Source organism: Myodes glareolus, chromosome 2 (genome assembly GCF_982192425.1).
Source record: "Myodes glareolus chromosome 2, mMyoGla1.1, whole genome shotgun sequence".
NCBI classification, from domain to species: Eukaryota; Metazoa; Chordata; class Mammalia; order Rodentia; family Cricetidae; genus Myodes; species Myodes glareolus.
This window is the reverse complement of record NC_142027.1, coordinates 92,697,215-92,714,963: the sequence shown is the minus strand read 5'-3', so window position 1 is coordinate 92,714,963 and position 17,749 is coordinate 92,697,215. Positions and strand designations below refer to the sequence as shown.

At 46.0% G+C, this 17,749-nt stretch overlaps 1 protein-coding gene across 2 annotated transcripts; it reads left to right on the top strand.

Annotated features, from left to right (window-relative positions):
- The first annotated feature begins 400 nt into the window (after positions 1-400).
- On the top strand, positions 401-7,070 carry LOC125396956 (CD209 antigen-like protein A). 2 transcript variants are annotated; one of them, XM_048429064.3, is made up of 7 exons: positions 401-529; positions 631-717; positions 988-1,077; positions 1,513-1,596; positions 2,278-2,429; positions 3,771-3,880; positions 5,593-7,070. In XM_048429064.3, the coding sequence occupies exons 1-7, from the start codon at positions 484-486 to the stop codon at positions 5,741-5,743; spliced, it is 720 nt and encodes a 239-aa protein (XP_048285021.3). In that variant the 5' UTR covers positions 401-483; the 3' UTR covers positions 5,744-7,070. The 2 variants fall into 2 exon arrangements, with proteins under 2 accessions (XP_048285021.3, XP_048285022.3); XM_048429065.3 differs by lacking the exon at positions 631-717 and having other exon boundaries at positions 422-529.
- Positions 7,071-17,749: the final 10,679 nt, after the last annotated feature.

Here is a 17,749-nt window from a genome sequence, read left to right as displayed (position 1 = left end):
AGGTGAACGGATGAGGCAGTTCAAGTCATCTCCTGATGCATGTGGAGTTTAAAGCCTGTCTGGACTACATAAAATCCTGTCTCAAAAAAAAAAAAGAAAGAAAGAAAATCACATGAGTAAGGTCACCAGTAAACCAAGACCACAGTGCCTAGTGTCTGCGAGGTGCTGCTTCTGGGAAGATGTGCTGTTCCCAGCCCACACTCCAGGATAAGTGAAAAAGACACAATGGTGTCACTTTATTTTACAAATTACTGGTTTCTATGAAAGATGAATCGGCTCTTTTCGCTGTGAAGCCCAGACCCTCTTACCACTTTCTGGAACATGTATCTCCTGTCTGTTGTGGCAGATGCTCAGGCCCCTCCCTCTGACTCTTCCGGCGCCAGTACCCACTTCCCAATTTCTCTTCCTAAGTAAGACTACATTCAGGGAGGTGGTGAATAAAAGCCGCTGTCCCCACCAGCTTCTGCCGCTGAGAAGTAAAACATGAGTGATTCCAAAGAAGTGGGGAAGAAGCAGCTCGGCCCTCTCGGTGAGACTAGGATGGTACTCCGGGAACTTGGGGATGGGGCACCATTGGGGCAGTGAGTGACTCAGGCTACCCTGTATGTGACTGACGCTCTGTCCACTCAGATGAGGAACAGCTGATAACCGGTCCCACCAGGTACTCCATCAAAGGCTTTGGCTTCCAACCAAATTCTGGCTTCAGTAGCTTCGCAGGTAAAAGAGGTTGAGGAACTGTGGACTATGGAGTGGACAGATCCTGGCAGAAACTTGGGTTCCTGTGGGGGTGGAGGTTGGGGCTCTGGCCACCGGAGTCCAGAGAGTTGGAAGCTCAGATCCCGCATGCATGGCCCTGGACTCTCCGGGACTGTAGAGCCTAGCATTCGTAATCCCGTACCTTCGGAATGAGACTGGTGTGCTGCCTGTCTGGTACCACATTGAGTCAGGGACACCAAGGTGCTAACATTCCATCCTTCCCTCCCACAGGGCATCTGGGCCTCAACCATGTCCCCTTGGCACTGCAGGTTTTCTTCCTCACTGTCTGCTCTGTGCTGCTGGTGGTCATCCTTGTTAAAGGTCAGGCAGGACTGAGGTTTGGGCCCCCAGGTCCGGCTCTTCCACCAAAGGGATCCAGAAGAGAGGAGCAGCTGACTGGGAGCGTGTCCTTATGGTCCTCTGAATAGGCATTCTGCAGTGGGGGAGGACACTGGCTTTAGACACCCAACCTTCTTTCGGTGTTAGATCTCATCATTATCAAACAGGGCTAAGTAAGACCTTGACTCTTGGAAATGATGGTTCCTGGACATCACTCCAGTGGTAGAACCCTTACCTAGAAAGCTCAAAATCTGTGTTCCATCCCCAGCACCGCATAAAACTGGGAGGAAGAAAGAAGGAGGAAGGAAGAAGGAAAGCAGGGAGAGGAAAAAGGATGTCTTGGTCCTACGGGTCCAGTATAGGTCAAAAAAAGCAGAAACGTTTACTAACTGCAGTGATTTGTTTCTCTCGGGCCAGTCTTCAAGATCCCCAGTTCTCAGGGACAGGAGCCGTCCAGCCAGGAGGTCTACCAGGAACTGATCCAGCTGAAGGCTGGGGTAGGTGAGTAACTGGAAATGATGGATATCACAGCCAGAGAAGGTTTGTACAGAGTCACTTTGCTTAAATAACTGCTCTTTGCTGAGCCTCAGTTTCCTCTCCTGTGGAATGGGCATGTAGCAGAATTACTAAGGAAGGCAGCTCATTGGTGTTGATTAGAGTCTGTGCACACAATAGGCAGTCAAGTGTTCACAGGGATTGTGCACAAAATAGGCACTCAAGATTCACAGGAGCCTGGACAGGTTAGGCACTTAATGTTCACAAGAGTATGCACACGGTAAGCACTCAATGTTCATAAGGTTGTGCACACATTGGACACTCAATGTCACAGATGTTGTGTACACATGAAGCACTCAATGTTCACAGGGTTGTGCACACATTAGACAATGTCACAGAGGTTGTGTGCACATATAAGATACCCAGTGTTCACAGGGGCATGCACATGGGTGGTATTCGGTTAACCCTGTCTCCTGACCTCCATTCCTAGCTCTAAGCTGCAACCTCTTCCAGTCTGAAGATCAGGCTAGGACTCCTGGGGTCTCCTGGGTAGATAAGGGACTCAAGAAGTGGGGTAGGGAATGGCTCCCTATGGTGCTATGTCGAAGGAGGTGCCTGATTCTGGAGGGCTTGGAGGTTAAGCAGTCACAGGAGCATGCATCCATCCTGACCTGCCTCCTCAAACAGACCGCCTGTGCCGTCCCTGTCCCTGGGACTGGACACCCTTCCAAGGAAGCTGCTACTTTTTCTCTGTGACCCAGAGGACCTGGAATGATTCTGCCACCGCCTGCCAGAATGTGGGGGCTCAACTTGTGGTCATCAAGAGTGATGAAGAGCAGGTATGCCTGGTGGGGCTCAGTCCTCATCTGGAGCTGCCTCCAGCCACTGGCTAAGGGGTGGAAGTATTTGGCTGGATACAATGTTCTAGAATAGAAGCTGCTTGTCTAAAGAGGGAGGATGACAGGTTATAAATGATGTCAGAGAACCTGCAAAAAGGCACACTCTGGGGCTGGAGAAAAGACTCAGTGAGAAGCGCATTTGCCAGGCAAGCATGGGGACCTGAGTTTGGACCCCCCAAACCCACACAAAGCCCAGCTTGAGAACACACATCTGTAATCCCAGTGTCCTGCGGTAAAACAGGAGGGAGTAGTAAACACAGTGGTAAACAAGAGACCCTGTCTCAAAGAAGTTGAGGATCCACACCTGACGCTGTCCTCAGATGTACACATACTCTCGCACTTGTGTGCGTGTGGAGATCAGAGGTCAACATTGAGTATCATGTCCCAGGTGCTGTCCACCTTTTTTAAGGCAGGATCTCTCACGGACCTGAAACTCTCTATTTAGGCTGAGCTGGCTGGCCAGCAAGTCCCAGGGATCCTCCTGTCTTTGCCTCCCCAATGCTGGAATTACAAGTGTGCATGATCACAGCTGGCTTTTCACATGCTTCCCCGGGGTCGAACTCAGGTCTTCACGTGTGCATAGCACACACTTGCCTGACTAAGCCATGTCCTCAACCCCACTACCATAGTTTTTACTGTGATTTATCCTTTGGGGGAACACCTAAGATTTGTGACCAACACTTTACAGCTTCCTCTGTTGGGCTAAAAAAAAAAAATCTGATGTGTGCCCTTTTTTCTTCATTTTTTAAAATAATCATTTTTATTTTACATACAAATCCCAGTTCCCTCTCCGTCCCCTCCTCCTGGTCCTTACACCTTTCCCCCCACCACCCCACTTCCCATCCATTCCTCAGGGTGGGTAAGGTCCCTAATTTTCCTGGTCTAAATATCACCAGCCTTTCTGATTTGAAGCACCAGCGAGACACAGCTTGATTCAGAGCTGAGCAGAGGTCACTGATACATTCAGTAATCATGAACTTATTTGATCTTGTGCAGTCAGTTAAACCCAGTCACGAGTAAATTCATGCAGACATGTGCATAACTTCCAGACAGATAGGTACAGGACAACACTAGGTACGCACATTCTGTGCGTGAGAGCACATCTGCCCACAGCACACAGATGTGGAGAGTTCAGAATGCGTGGTGTTTGCAGCCTTATAAGGTATAAAACTGAACATCAGATTGCAGGCAGAACTTCCCACCAGGAGTTTGGGGAAACATTGGTTGGAAAGAAGAAGGAGACAGAGCTCCTTCCTGACTTGTCCTCTTCTGCCTTTCTAGAACTTTCTACAACAGACTTCTAAGACAAGAGGCTACACTTGGATGGGGCTCATTGACATTAATAATGAATCTACATGGCACTGGGTGGATGGTTCACCTCTGACACTCAGGTAAATACCGGACGAAGGGAACACCTTACACAGTGGGGTGAGGTTTTAAGGCTTTGTCTAGAGGCATCCTTGGGGTTCATCTCCTCCCCCTGGTCACCTTGGTATTAGAGATTGGAACATTTACTGAATGGCAGGAGAGGAGGTTCAGATAGGATGGCAGGTGCCTGAGGTTCCATCATCAGAACGTCAGGAAAGGCTTGTAGCCGGGGAGAGGGGGGGGGCATTAAATAGAAATCTCTTCCTAGGCAATCCAATGGAATGAATGGTTCCATTGGTAAAGTGCATGCCCAGAGCCCACGTGAAAACAACTGATGTTTTGGTGGCATGCACTTGGAACCTCTGAACCAGGAAAGAAGAAGCAGGATTCCTAGGGCTTGCTGGCCAGCCAGCCTCGCCAAATAGCAAGTTCTAAGCAAGGGAGAAATCCAGTCTCAAAAATCAAGGTGGAGAATGTCCTGAGCAACAACTGAAGTTGTTATCTGGGTACCACATGCATATGTACACATGTGCACACACACATATGCACATAACCACACATACATAAACACACAGAGACTGAAAAGGACTTATCATTAACAATACTTGTAGGTGGAATGGGAGCAATGGCTCAGTGGTTAAGCCAGGAGTTCTTAATTCTGGACCTATAAAAATCACGAACCTTCCAGAGGACCCAAGTTTGGTTCCCAACACTCACATCTGTGTGTTGACTCACAACCACTCATAACTCCAGCTCCAGGGAGTCTGATAATCTCTGCATACATCTACACTCACATGTACATATGTGCTCAAGCACCAGTACACTCAAGAACATATTTACACACACAACACACTAAAGGAAAGAATATGCATACAGCGTGTTGTACTCTAAGGTCTGAAAAGAGAGAGTTCACACCACCACTCGATGATGTGACAGCAGAAGGACCTGAGCAAGTCAGGATGTAGAGGGAGCAGGAGATTCGGGCAATGGCCTTGGTTGTGGTGTCAAGGAAAGTGGATGACGTGGGTCAAGAAGGCTTAGGTGGGGGTGTTTTCAAGTGTGTTAGTGGTTTCTAGGTGCTGTCTTTCCTAGATAACCTTCTGTTGATGTGAACACCACGGCTAAAAGTGGTGTGGGGAGGAAAGAGTTTACTTCATCTGACAACTCCCAGGTCACACTCTGTCTCTGAGGGAAGCCAGGGAGGAACCAAAGCACAAGCCATGCCCATTGGCCTGCTTTCCATGGCTTTCTTCTGCTACCCAGGACCACCTGCCCAGGGGTGACAGCTCTCTCTGTGGGCGAGGCCATATCATATCAATCATTAATGATGGAAATGTCTCCACAGGGCACCGTACAGGTCAATCTGATGAAAGCATATTCTCACTTCCCAGACGAAACTAGTTGTGTCATTTGGCAACTGGTTAGCACGTGTTCTTAGCTGTCTGGTGTCCTTAGCTGTCTTAGTCCTAGGCAAGTGTGTACTGAGTCAGTGAAGGAGGCAGTTGTGTATGTAGAAGAACCTCTGTTATTATTTCGTTGCATCTGACAACCATACCCTCCTTGGAACAAGTCCTCTCAATCATGGGAGACATGGGAAAGGTGCAAAGATCAGGGTGACTCAGACATGTCATGTCGTGGGTCATGTCGTATACAAAGCAAATCTGCCATTCACTCTCTAGAAAGGCACTCACGGCACATGACTGGGGCAGAATCTCATGCCTTGTGGTCTTTGCAGTTTCATGAAGTACTGGAATAAAGGAGAGCCCAACAACCTCGGGGAGGAAGACTGTGCGGAGTTCAGAGGCGATGGCTGGAATGACACCAAATGTTACAACAAGAAATTCTGGATCTGCAAGAAACCCAAAGCTTCCTGCCCTAGCAAGTGATGGCCAACCTCTCTCCACTACCCCCAAAGTCCAAACACCCAAAGCCATGCCCGTTCGTGATACCTATCTGTGGCCACTGATGCCTAGACAAGATCTCTGGGACTTTCCCCTGGCAGGTAGCTTGTCTCCTGTACGGCTGTACCACTTCTGTATACTCCTTGGGTGTCTGCAGGTTCTTTTTGAGTTGACGGCTGTGGCTATGGTTCACCTTTGTCTTCTAATAGGGTGAACAGGTATAATATGGATCCAGGTCCTCAGATGAGTTCCTTTGATCTCCCCTCCCTTCCTTTCTGAGTTCAGAGCATGTGCTGCCATGGGCAACTGATGACACCCTATGTGGCTTCAGAACATCTCTGAGTTCTTTCCTCTCACTTGCTATGTTTTTATCCACCTACCCTGCATGCCTTTCTACGGATGCCTTACCTGATTTCAGGGATTCAGTCTGTAGGCTAGATGCACAAGAGAACCAGTTCCTCATTTATTAGTCATGATCAGGAATTACTATGTTAATGCCCTAGCTCTCTCTTCACCCCTTAGGTGAAGCCTCAGTGTTTTAGACCCTGAGATTGAGCTCCCAAATATTTGGAGGATTTATAATTTTTATTGAATTTGTTTATCGTTCATTCTGGCTATTGTCACCCTCTACCCATCCTGAATCCCTCTCTTTTTTGCCTCTCCTTTCCCCCATTCATGACTTTTTGCTTATTTTTGTGACCCACTGAAGTTAACAAGGGCCATGGGTTTGAAACTGTCCAGTAGAGTCTAGTAGGTTCATCATCAACTGAAGACAATGATTGCCCCTCTCCCAAAGTCCATCAGTAGCCAACAACTTAGCAGGGAGAGATGGGGCCCTGTGAGCTCTTACCTGATCTATAACTGAATGTTGAGAGGCCCGATTTCGTGGAGCCTCAGCCACTGTGAAATCATATTTGTACTAAAACAGAACAGAATTTCGCAGCCCTTCTCCATCTTCAGCTCCAACATATTTCTATCCCCTTCTTGCACACCATCACCTGGAATCTTCTAGCTCTTTATTCAAAGAAGAGCATGCTGCTCCAGTTGCTGGGAGCTCCGTGTTCACTTGTCAGCCCCTTTCTGTCATACTGCCGGCTCCAAGGTCAGACTTCCTGGTGGTGCTCACATGGATGCAGGGTGATGAAGATGTAGCCATGTTTGGCTCAGCATGGGACAACTCTGCAGGATCATTTAGGTCCCATAGCACCCCAGAAGGTCACCTGTGGCTGTGTCAGATCTCCTTTCCCAGGCCTGTCCCCTTGCTGGTTTTGCTCCTTTTTATGACATAATTAAAAAAAAAAATTGGTCTTTGCCTGTGTTGCCAAGTGACAGGTTTCTTATTTACAATATGGACGGCTGGCCACTGTTGCATTTATGCCCATTGGGTGACTCGGTGTAGAGCAGAAAATCTCAGCCTGGGGTCAGGGACCAGGAGGACCAAAGAGGTAATTAAAGCCTGAAATGTTCATCCACATCCACCACCATCCATTCACGGGGGGCTGAACTTGGTCATCCCCAAGGCCTCAAGGAAACACATTTTGATAATGTTCTCCTTCCTCCACTGGGGTTGCCCACAAAAACTGTCCTCCATGAACAGGTTGCATACTAAATTCTATCTCACTTCAGTCAACTTTAAACATGCACAGTAGCCAGGTGGTGCACACCTTTAATCCCAGCACTCAGAGGCAGAGGCAGGCGGATCTCTGTGAGTTCTAGGCCAGCCTGGTCTGCAAAGTGAGTTCCAGTACAGGCTCTAAAGCTACACAGAGAAACCCTGTCTCAAAGAAAACAAAAATTAATAAATAAGCAAGAGCCATGCAGAGTAGCTCGAAGACATATCCCGTAGTACCACACAGGGGCTCTTTACTGTTCGAATCCTGCTTACCCATGTCAATCATAAGTCCACACGTTCTTGTCCTGGTGTCCTTCCTCCCCTTCCTGGCCCTCCTGATTTTCTCTCACTTCCGCTGCTGTGTTATATACTCTCCTCTCTGATAAATTACTGATATTCAGATGCTTGTCTCAGGCTCCACTTCTGAGGACCCAAGCCAAATTTGCCGTGTTCTCCCCTGTGCCCACCACTCGTGGTTCTCCACCTCATTCATTCTTGTGAAATTTTTCTTCTAGATGAGGTGTGTGCACCTGTGTGTGTGTTCTGTGTGCTATTTATATATGCATACGTGTGTGTTCTGTGTGCTATGTGTATATGCACATGTGTGTTCTGTGTGTTGTGTGTATATGCATATGTGTGTGCTCTGTGTGCTATGTATATATGCATATATGTGTGTTCTGTGTCCTATGTGTATATGGATATCTGTGTGTTATGTGTGCTATGTGTATATGTGCTATGAGTATATGTGTGTGAAGTAAGTGTAGTATAGTATTGTAGTTTTACACATGTTGTGTGATATGTGTGTGTATGTGTGCTTTTCTGTATGAGTGTTGTGTATGTGTCATGTGTGTGCTTTGTATGAGTACTGTGTATGTGTGCATGTGTGTATTTATGCTATATGGGTGGTATGTGTATGGTGTGTGTTCTATGTGTCCATGTTTGTGTGAGGGGGATATATGTATGTATCTGTGCCTGTGCATGTGTGTATGTATATAATGAAGTGCATGTATGTACCTGTGTGTGTGTATTGTGAATGTATATCAATTTTTGTGTAAATGCATGTACGTGTGCATGTGGATATTTGGAGACCAGAGATCAAAATCAGTTGTCTTTCTCCACTGTCCTTCATCTTGTTTTTTGAGAAAATTCTTTCACTGAACCTGGAGCCCTCCAGTCAGCTAGGCTGGTTAGACAATAAGCTCCTCCTATCTCTACTCCCAGTGCTGGGCTGACTCCAGCACTCCAGCACCACCTGGTTCTCACTGGGTGCGGAGGATTCCAACTCAAGTCTTCCTGCTTGCTCAGCAAGTGCTTCAGCACCTGAACCTTCTCCCCAGCCTTAGATGTTTCTGTTTGGTTTGTTTATGATTATTTATTTTATTTTTTGAGATTATACTATAACCACATCATTTCCCCCCTTGCCTTTCAAACCCTCCTATTTACTCCTCCTTGCTCTATTTCAATTCATGGTCTCCATTTAGCTTTAAAGGGAGAATGTACTTTTGTGTCAAATATCCCAGTGTGTGGAACAAAAACAGACCAACCAATCACTTTAGGGAGACTACAGCTCCACCTACCTGGGGAGCTTTAGTTGATTCCATGGAGATGAGCACTTCTACACTTGCAGAGGTCCAGAGTTTGGCTCCCATCACCCATGGCCATCAGCTCACAACCACCAATAACTCCAGCCCCAGGGGATCCTATGCCCTCTTTTGAACACAGAGAGCACCTCTACTTACACATGCAAATAATTTCAAACTGAAAATAATCCTTTTTTTAAAAAATTAAAGAAAGAACTTCTTTCCATGTTTTCTGTTGTCCCTAGGGCATCTTTATTACATCCCAACAATCTACTTGTCAAGTTGGTTTTCTAATCCTGCCAAAGAATTTTTTAAATCTCCATGTGAATAGGTGGGGCATAGAGAGTTGCCAGGGTTGCTGAACCATTCTATGTGGTGTAATGGCAGATACGTGCAAAGACACACCTGCTAAATCCTATAGAATGTACAACACCAAGAGCCAACTGTGGCTTTGGGTGATTGCTCTCTGTCCATATGACCCACTACTTAGAAGAAGAATCTAATGGGGCTGGAGAGATGGCTCATAGGTAGAAGCACTTGCTGCTTTTGTGGAGGATCCATGTTTGGTTCCCAGCATCCACATCAGGCAGCTCACAGTCACCTGTAACTCCAGCTCTAGGGGAGCCAACTGCAGTCCTGGCCTCCACTGGAACCTGCATTCCCATGCACACAAACGTGCATACTCTTTAAAATAAATCTTTTAAATTTATGTCTCTTGAATTATGTGAATGCATGAGGGTATGTGTCTCTGCATGGGTGTGTGCACCTGCAGAAGCCAGAGATGGAGTCAGATCCCCAGAGCTGCAGTTACAAGCAGTTGTAAGCCACTTGACATGAGCACTCTGGAAGAGCTGTGTATTCTCTTAACCACTGAGCCATGTCTCCAGCCCCAAAATAAAAACTAAAAATATCTACACTCCAATAGGAGCTCTTTCAGACCAGGAGATGTTTCGGACAGGACAGCATTGTGTGGGAGCTCTGTGACTTCCACCCCCCAACATTTAATTCTATAGACCTGAAGATTTGGAGAGACTCTAAAATAGAAAATCCTGTCTCGGTTTCATTTCCTTTACCATGATAAGATCTCCTGACAAAAAGTGGTTGAGAAGAAAGGAGGTTTTACAGTTCACAACCTCAGGTATACTCTATTCTTGCTGGGAAGTTATAGGGGCAGAACTTGAAGCATTAAGCTATAGCACACAAACTCAAGAGCAGAGGAAAGTGAACATAAGCTCCTGGTGCTCAGCTCACTTTGTCTACTCTTATACAATCTGGAGCCCACATCCAGGGAACCGGGCCACCCACTTACAGATAAAAGAAAATTGAAGCAATCAAGATAGTCCCCCATAGACATGCCCCACAGGTCAACCTGATTCAGGTAGTTCCTCACGGAAACTCTCTATCAAGGTGATTCTAGGCTGTGTAAAGTTGATAATTGAAGGCAGCCTTCACATCCATCAGAAAGTCCAGTTGGTTCTTATTCTAGATAGATTCCAGTTAATAAATGCATAAAGGAGTAGGAAATCACCATTCTAACACTTCATCTGTAATTCCTGCAGGAAATAGTCAAAGATGAATGTTCTGACCAATGGGTGATGTGGGATTCCCCTCTGTATGCTGTGAATACCATTGGTGAATAAAGAAACTGCCTTGATCCTATAGCAGATCAGGGCAGAATAGAGCCAGATGGGAAAAACTAAACTGAATGCTGGAAGAAAGGAGGCAGAGTCAAAGAGGAGCAATGAAGCCACTGGAGACAGACACACTGAAACTTTGCTGGTAGGCCATGACCTCGTGGCGATGCACAGATTAATAGAAATGGGTTAAATTAAGATGTAAGATTTAGCCAATAAGAAGCTAGAGCTAATGGGCCAAGCAGTGATTTAATTAATACAGTTTCTGTGTGATTATTCAGGAGTTTGGGCAGACAGGCGGTTGGGAAACAAACAAGTGGCCTCCTTACTACAAATGGTAAGTAGGGTCTTTGCAAAACCTCACTGTATCTGGACCAGGGTGACAGCTTATTGGTCAAGAACTTGCCTCACAAACATGAGGATCTGAGTTCAGTGCCCAGAACCATGACACACGCTGGTTATCAAGATACATGCTGAGCCTCTCAGAGTTGGAGAGGCAAGAAAAAAAGAAGGGAATGTTTTATTGTATGGTTAGCAGATTTGTCTTACTCACTGACAAATGTAAAGACAGAAATGATACTCTATGGTTTTTAAAGAATTTATACATGGCAGGTGGTGGTGGCACACACCTTTAATCCCAGAACTCAGGAGGCAGAAGCAGATGGATCTCTGTGAGTTCAAGGCCAGCCGGGTCTACAGAGAGAGTTCCAGGACAGGCTCCAAAGTTACAGAGAAACCCTGTCTCGAAAAACCAGAAAAGAAAATTTATACACCAAATAAAAAATGAGGAAAAGAATTGAAGAGGGTGTTTTGCAAAAAATATATGTGAAAAAGGAAGTAAAAAAGTTGTCCTTTTTAGATCTGTCCTGTAGGACCATTAATAAACTCAAACATTAGCTCCATAAACCAGGACTATGCTAGCTGGATGATGGTAACTTTGATTTTTCCAATATCTATAGGGTTTTCTCTTTTTGCTTTTTATTTCATGAGGGAAAGAGCAAGAGGGATGTTTGAGTTTTTACTATATGTGTCCATGTTCAAATGTAAGTTCAGGTACATCATGTATGTGTGCACATGGAGGCCAGAGGTCAAGATCAGATGTCTTCTATCACTCTTCACCTTATGTTTTAATTTATAAAATATTACTAATTATTAGTGCTTGTGTGTGCGCGTGTGTGTGTGTGTGTGTGTGTGTGTGTGTGTGCGTGCGTGTGTGTGGTGCATACATGGGGCTTGCATTTATGTGCACACACATGAGAAGGCCAGGAGTGAACTTATATAGGTATCATTCATCAGACAGCATTCACTGAGTGTGTGTGAGTGTGAGTATGTGTATGTGTGTGTGTGTTGCTGGTGCACACATGAAAGCCACAAGGACTGGAATTACAGATGGTTGTGAGTCACAGTGTGGGAACTGTGTCCGCTACAAGAATAACCAGTGCCATCTCTCCAACTCTTCCGCCTTGTTTTTAAGAGATAGAATCTCACTGAACCTGGAGCTTGCTCCATCACCTAGACTGTATGTCTAGCAACACCCTGGAATCTACTGTTCTCTGTTCATCCCCAGCTCTGAGGCTACAGATGCCCACCAACCTGAGAAGTCAAATTCAGGGCCTTATGATGTGGTGTGCGTATGTGTGTGTGTGTGTGTGTGTGTGTGTGTGTGTGTGTGTACTCACTCACACACACATGAGCCACCATACAATTGTGGAGACCAAAGGATAACTTTGTGGAGTCTGTTCTCTCCTTTGATATTTACATGGACTCCAGGGATTGAATTCAAGTCATCAGACTTGACAGGCAAGTAGATTGAAGTGTTGAGCCATCTCACCGGCCCTGTTTTGATTTTGAAATGAGGCCTCCCTCACACTATAACACAAACTGGCCGGACACTTGCTATGTAGCCCGGGCTTCTTACAACAAACTCCGACCTCAGCTTCACCAGGTCTGAGATAACAAATCTGAGCCAACACTTCCATCCCCTTGCCACAACTTAATAACACCTGCGAAAACTCTCTTTCTTTTTTTGTAATTCGTACTTTATTAGGTTATGCTGAAATCATGTGGCAGCCATAAAGGAATGACATTCACAATACAGTCTTCACCACAAATACTTTTCTTCCCCCCAGCAAACATCGTATTTTTATTGATGATTTGGGAATTCCACATCATGCACCCTGATCACACTCACTTCCCAGGTCAGACCCCCCACCACCTGGAGACCTCCTTTCCCAGAAGAAGGAGAGGAGGAGGAGAAAAGGGAAAGTCCAGTTTTTATGGTCCCTATACTCACTGGAGCATGGTCAGGTTCCCAGTGGCCAGCCCCTAAAGAAAGCCGAGTCCTTCCCCACTGCACCCTTCCAGGAGCCGAATGCTCCAAATGCTCCAAATGTTTTTCTTACATTCTGTTTTTCTGATCCACTTGGCGTGGATCTGTGCATATTATTAGTGCTTGCATGTTATATTTAATTCTGTGTAGTTGAGTTTGTCAACTGTCTCTAGTACTCGGTTACTCTGGCCTGGATAAGTACTTCATGCTAAAACCTGTTATTCACTTAACTTTCAGGAAGTCAGAAACTCTGAGGCTGAGCCCCATCTCGTGCCTTAGGTGGCCCGCTGTAGATTTTCTCTGAGGATAGTCAGTGTATCATTGAAGACAGTAATTGTATTTTTGAGTGTATGGAAATGTTGTGTGTTAAGAAAACTAAGTATGGTAAACAAGGTAACTGTTTGCCCTGCATAATTGAAACTTTAGGCCGATTAAAATCCCCTATTAAAATCTCCCTGGGACCATCTGTGTAGTCTGAGGCTAGGAATCTGACTCTCCCAAAAGCCACTTGTAAGGGGAACTGTTTAGTGTTTGTCCTTCCTGGTTGTCTTACCTCGCCTAGCGGAGGGGGGGGGGGGGTGGGGAGAAAGAAAGAAGAGGACCTAAGAATGACCGAATGACCTAATGACTGGGGACAGAGAAGGGAGGTGGGGAGCAACAACTATGGAAAAAGCGTAGAGGTTGGATATGATTGCACGCTGTATGCATATGTGAAAATAGCACACTCAATTTGAATATGTACAAGTAAAATGAGCTAACAAAGTAAAAAATTAAAAGCACTTCGCCAAAAGAACTAAAATCAAAAGAAAAGCACCAGATGTCCCTGGCACTCTAGCGTGCACAGCAGCTAAGGTATGGAAGTAACCCAGCGTCCACAACAAGGAAGTGGATGACTAGGGTGAACGAAAACTCTCTAAATAAGGTGCCACTCACAGGTCCTAACTTAAGGCTTCAGTGTTTCTTTTTTAGGAAAGCTTAAACTTCCTATACTAGAGGTATCTTTATTTTCTTCTTAAATATATCAAAAACACTGTTTTCATATCCCATGATTAAGTAAAACATTCTTATAACTGACCCTTTGTCTAGCTAAGGAAGCTTTCTCTTATCTGTTGTTTGCTAAGAATTTATTTTTGCATGTTTACGGGTGTTACAAAGATGCTTCTCATAACTGTAATGAGGAAGAGACAAAAACAAGATCGGGAAGGATGTGAGCCACGTGGTCACCTGTTTATGAGCCCTCCAAATGTACAAAACAACTCAGTAGACTGCCAATGAGTCAGCACAAGAAGTTGTTCTAAGGTCACGCACCAACTTTGCAAAGGAAACCCCTTAGAGACAGAAACCAGACCAGACAGGGACGGGCCATCATCTAAGATATCCCCTGGGTTTGCTTTGTTTTGTTTGCCTTTAAGGATATCTAGGGACTAGAGAGATGCTCAGTGGCTAAGAGTACATTCAACACTCGGGGTACCTGTGTTCAGTTCCCAGCACCAGTGTCTGGCAGCTCATAAGTGCCTGTAACTCCAGCTGCTGGGGATCCAACACCCTCTCCTGTAATCCATGGACACCTGTACTCTCATGGCAGACACAATCAGAGACACCCACACACACTAAATAAATAAACATATTTTAACATATTTTTAAAAATAAAATTTTCTGAACTACATGATATCAAGACTCTGTGAATCTGAAATGGCAGGTAAGATCCTTTTTTAAATTTTTAATGATTTTTGTGTGTGTGTGTGTGAATTACACATCACGCACCTCAATCCCATCCATCTCCTGGTCCCTCCATATCCATCCTCCATTCTTACAACCCCCACCAAAGGAAAAAAATAACTAATTAATTAATTAAAAATGAAAAAATCAAAAATTAAAAAAGAAAAACAAATCTTGCGGTGGAAGCTGCAGTGTGTCACAGTGTGTCATAGTGTATCACTGTGTGTCCCACAGCACACCCTTCTGCTCAAACAGCTTCACTTGCAAATGCTCATTGCTGTGAGTTACTGCCCTGGTTCAAGACCTCTGACCTCTGCTACACTATCAATACTGGATCCTGACCAGGTCTCCTATCAGATATCCTGTTGTTGCCCTGGGTCATGTGATCCTGTAGCTTTAGCTCTGCAGGACTGCCCCACCACGAGCTCGAGCAGTTCACAGATGGGGTAAAGGTTGGTGTGGGCCAATTCAACACCCTGGATCTGGGCCTGGGTGGCAGCTGAGTTGTTCAGCCTGCCCACTCTCCTGCACCGGTAGCACCATCGACACCACCAGGGCCAGCTATCCTGCTCTCGTGTCCTTGGGGCTGGCTCTCCTGTACCCATGCCACCAGGTCTAGCTGTACTTCTAGGTTCCAGGGCTGGCTCTCCCGAGCGCTGCAGCTGGTGAGAAGTGGAGCCAGCTCTCCCACACCCACTCCACCAGGGCCAGTTGTTCCACATCGCCCAAGGAAGGGGCGGGGCCAGCTCACCCCAGGCAAGATCTTTGTATATATAACTCTTACATGCTTAGCCTTTTCATATTAAAAGGCAAAGACAAGGAGCTGGAGAGGTGACACATTTGGTAGAGAGCTTGCTATGCAAGCATGAGAACCTAAGTTCAGCTCCTAATTAGCCACGTTTGAAAAAAAAAGGCATATGCTGTATTATAGCATTGTAGCATATGCTGTAATTTCCAACAATGAGGAGGTAGAGAAGGGAGACCTCTTGGAGGTTACTTGGCAGCCAGTTGAGCTGGATCAGTAAGTTACAGTTCAATGAGAGATCGTGTTGCAAAAACTAAGGTTCACCATATGCATACACAGAAAGAGGAGGATCTAAAAGACAGAGACACAGAGACAGGAATTAAGAAAAACAACAAGATTGGGACATTCCCTTTTCAATCTCTGTCCAAGGTAACCATCAACCACCAGTATATATTCTTTTTTTTTTCTTTTGGTTTTTCGGTTTTTTGAGACAGGGTTTCTCTGTGTAACCACCCTAGTTGTCCTGGAACTTATTTTATAGACCAGACTCATAGAGATCCACCTGCCTCTGCCTCCTGCATGCAGGGATTAAAGGTGTGTGCCACCACTCCCGGCCAGACTGCATTCTTAGGAAAGGATCAGGTTAGAACTGATTCATCAGCTGTAAGGAAAGGGACTACACTGGGGAGATGGCTCCGTGGCTAACGTGTTTGCCGCACAATTGTGTAGACTGGAGTTCAGATTCCCAGGACTCACCAAAGAACCATATGGACCAGGAGGCCTGACTGTAACTCCAGCCTCAGAAGATAGAAATGGGAGGTCCCCAGAGCAAGCCGACTGCTGAGCCCTGGGTTCGAGTGAGAGGCCCTGCCTCAGTGAATCATGTGGAAGAGTGACTAAGGGTGATTCCCAGCACCAACCTGGGGCTCTGCATGCACAGAACATACATACACATGTGAAATATACAAACAGAGTGACACGTGAAAACAGCAAGGGGTGGGGAAGCCATTCATTCATTTGGGCAGTCAGAGGAGATTGTCCAAAAAGGGTCGATGGTGCTCTGGCTACAAAGATCTAAAGAGAATGCAAGCTACATCTTTGTCTTGAGGTTCAGTCCTGGGGTTCACTTCCTCCTCCATTAGTCCTAAATCTATGTTTGCGTTATATAGTCTGGCCACAGCTGACACCTGACCTCAGATGAATTTCCCACACCTCATCTTGGCATCTCCAGAGAGAGCGCTGTTCTCATCCTCCACGGCTGCAGAAGTTGGCACTGATTGTCAGCCTGACAGGATCCAGAATCACCTAGTGGATAAGGCTCTGAACATGCCTGTGGTGTTCTCTTGATTAGACTGAAGTTGAAATACTCACTCTAAAAGTCAGTGTCACCATTCCGTGCGGTGGGGTCCTGGACTACATGAAAAGGAGAAAGCTGGTGGTCGGTGAGATGTCTCAGTGGTTAAATGCACCTGCTGCCAAGCCCGATGACCTGAGTTCAATCTCTGAGATTCATATGGTAGTAGAAAACCGACTTCCAGAAGTTGTACTTGACCTCCACATATGCAGCACGACACATGCACACACACACACACCAACAACTAAATAAAATTTTACAGCAATAGACAGCCTTTAACCCCAGTGTTTGGGAGGGAGCGGCAGTTGGGTCTCTGTGAAGACTAGGACAGCCAAGGCTGTTTAGAGTGAGACCCTGCGCATGTGTCCTTAAGGGCTGCATTCTGACAGCAGCTCTTTCAGAACTTCCTCTGACTTTGCCAAGCATAGTAACACGGTCTCCTGCATCAGGGCTGATGAATCAAATCCATGCAAATTTTTTCGTAAATGTGTCAGAAAGATGTTATGCTGTTCTCCTCTCTCTCTCTCTCTCTCTCTCTCTCTCTCTCTCTCTCTCTCTTCCTCCGTCTCTCTCCCTCTCCCTCTTCCTCCATCTCTTCCCCCCTCCCTCCCTCTTATTAAGAACTACTCGGGGTGTGCCCTGCCTGGAAGCTCTGATGCAGTCATGGCCTGCCTCTCATTTCCTGGTGATAAAGGAAAGAGAAGTGCCATGCTCAACAAGAAGCCTTCTGAGAAGAGGAGTAGGGCCTTCTGTTTTCCTGGAAAAGCAACTCCCGGCCCTACATCACTCCTCCAAGCACTGACCACATTTTATCCTTGAGGTCTGTGCTGATGTGTTTGATGCAAGGCTTAAAGTTTATGCATAATCATACATGGTGTGTACAAATGTGTGTGTGTGTGTGTGTGAGAGAGAGAGAGAGAGAGAGAGAGAGAGAGAGAGAGAGATTACACCTCCAGTCATTTCTGTTACAGGTGGGAGATGCCTCCTGCAGTCACCCTATTCTAATTGCAGCACTGAT

Bases quoted from the DNA above. Each gene is read 5' to 3' on its own strand.
- LOC125396956 (XM_048429064.3), top strand. From the start codon at position 484: ATGAGTGATTCCAAAGAAGTGGGGAAGAAGCAGCTCGGCCCTCTCG. The intron at 530-630 runs GTGAGACTAGGA...CTGTCCACTCAG, and splicing joins GAAGCAGCTCGGCCCTCTCG to ATGAGGAACAGCTGATAACC. The intron at 1,078-1,512 runs GTCAGGCAGGAC...CTCTCGGGCCAG, and splicing joins GGTGGTCATCCTTGTTAAAG to TCTTCAAGATCCCCAGTTCT.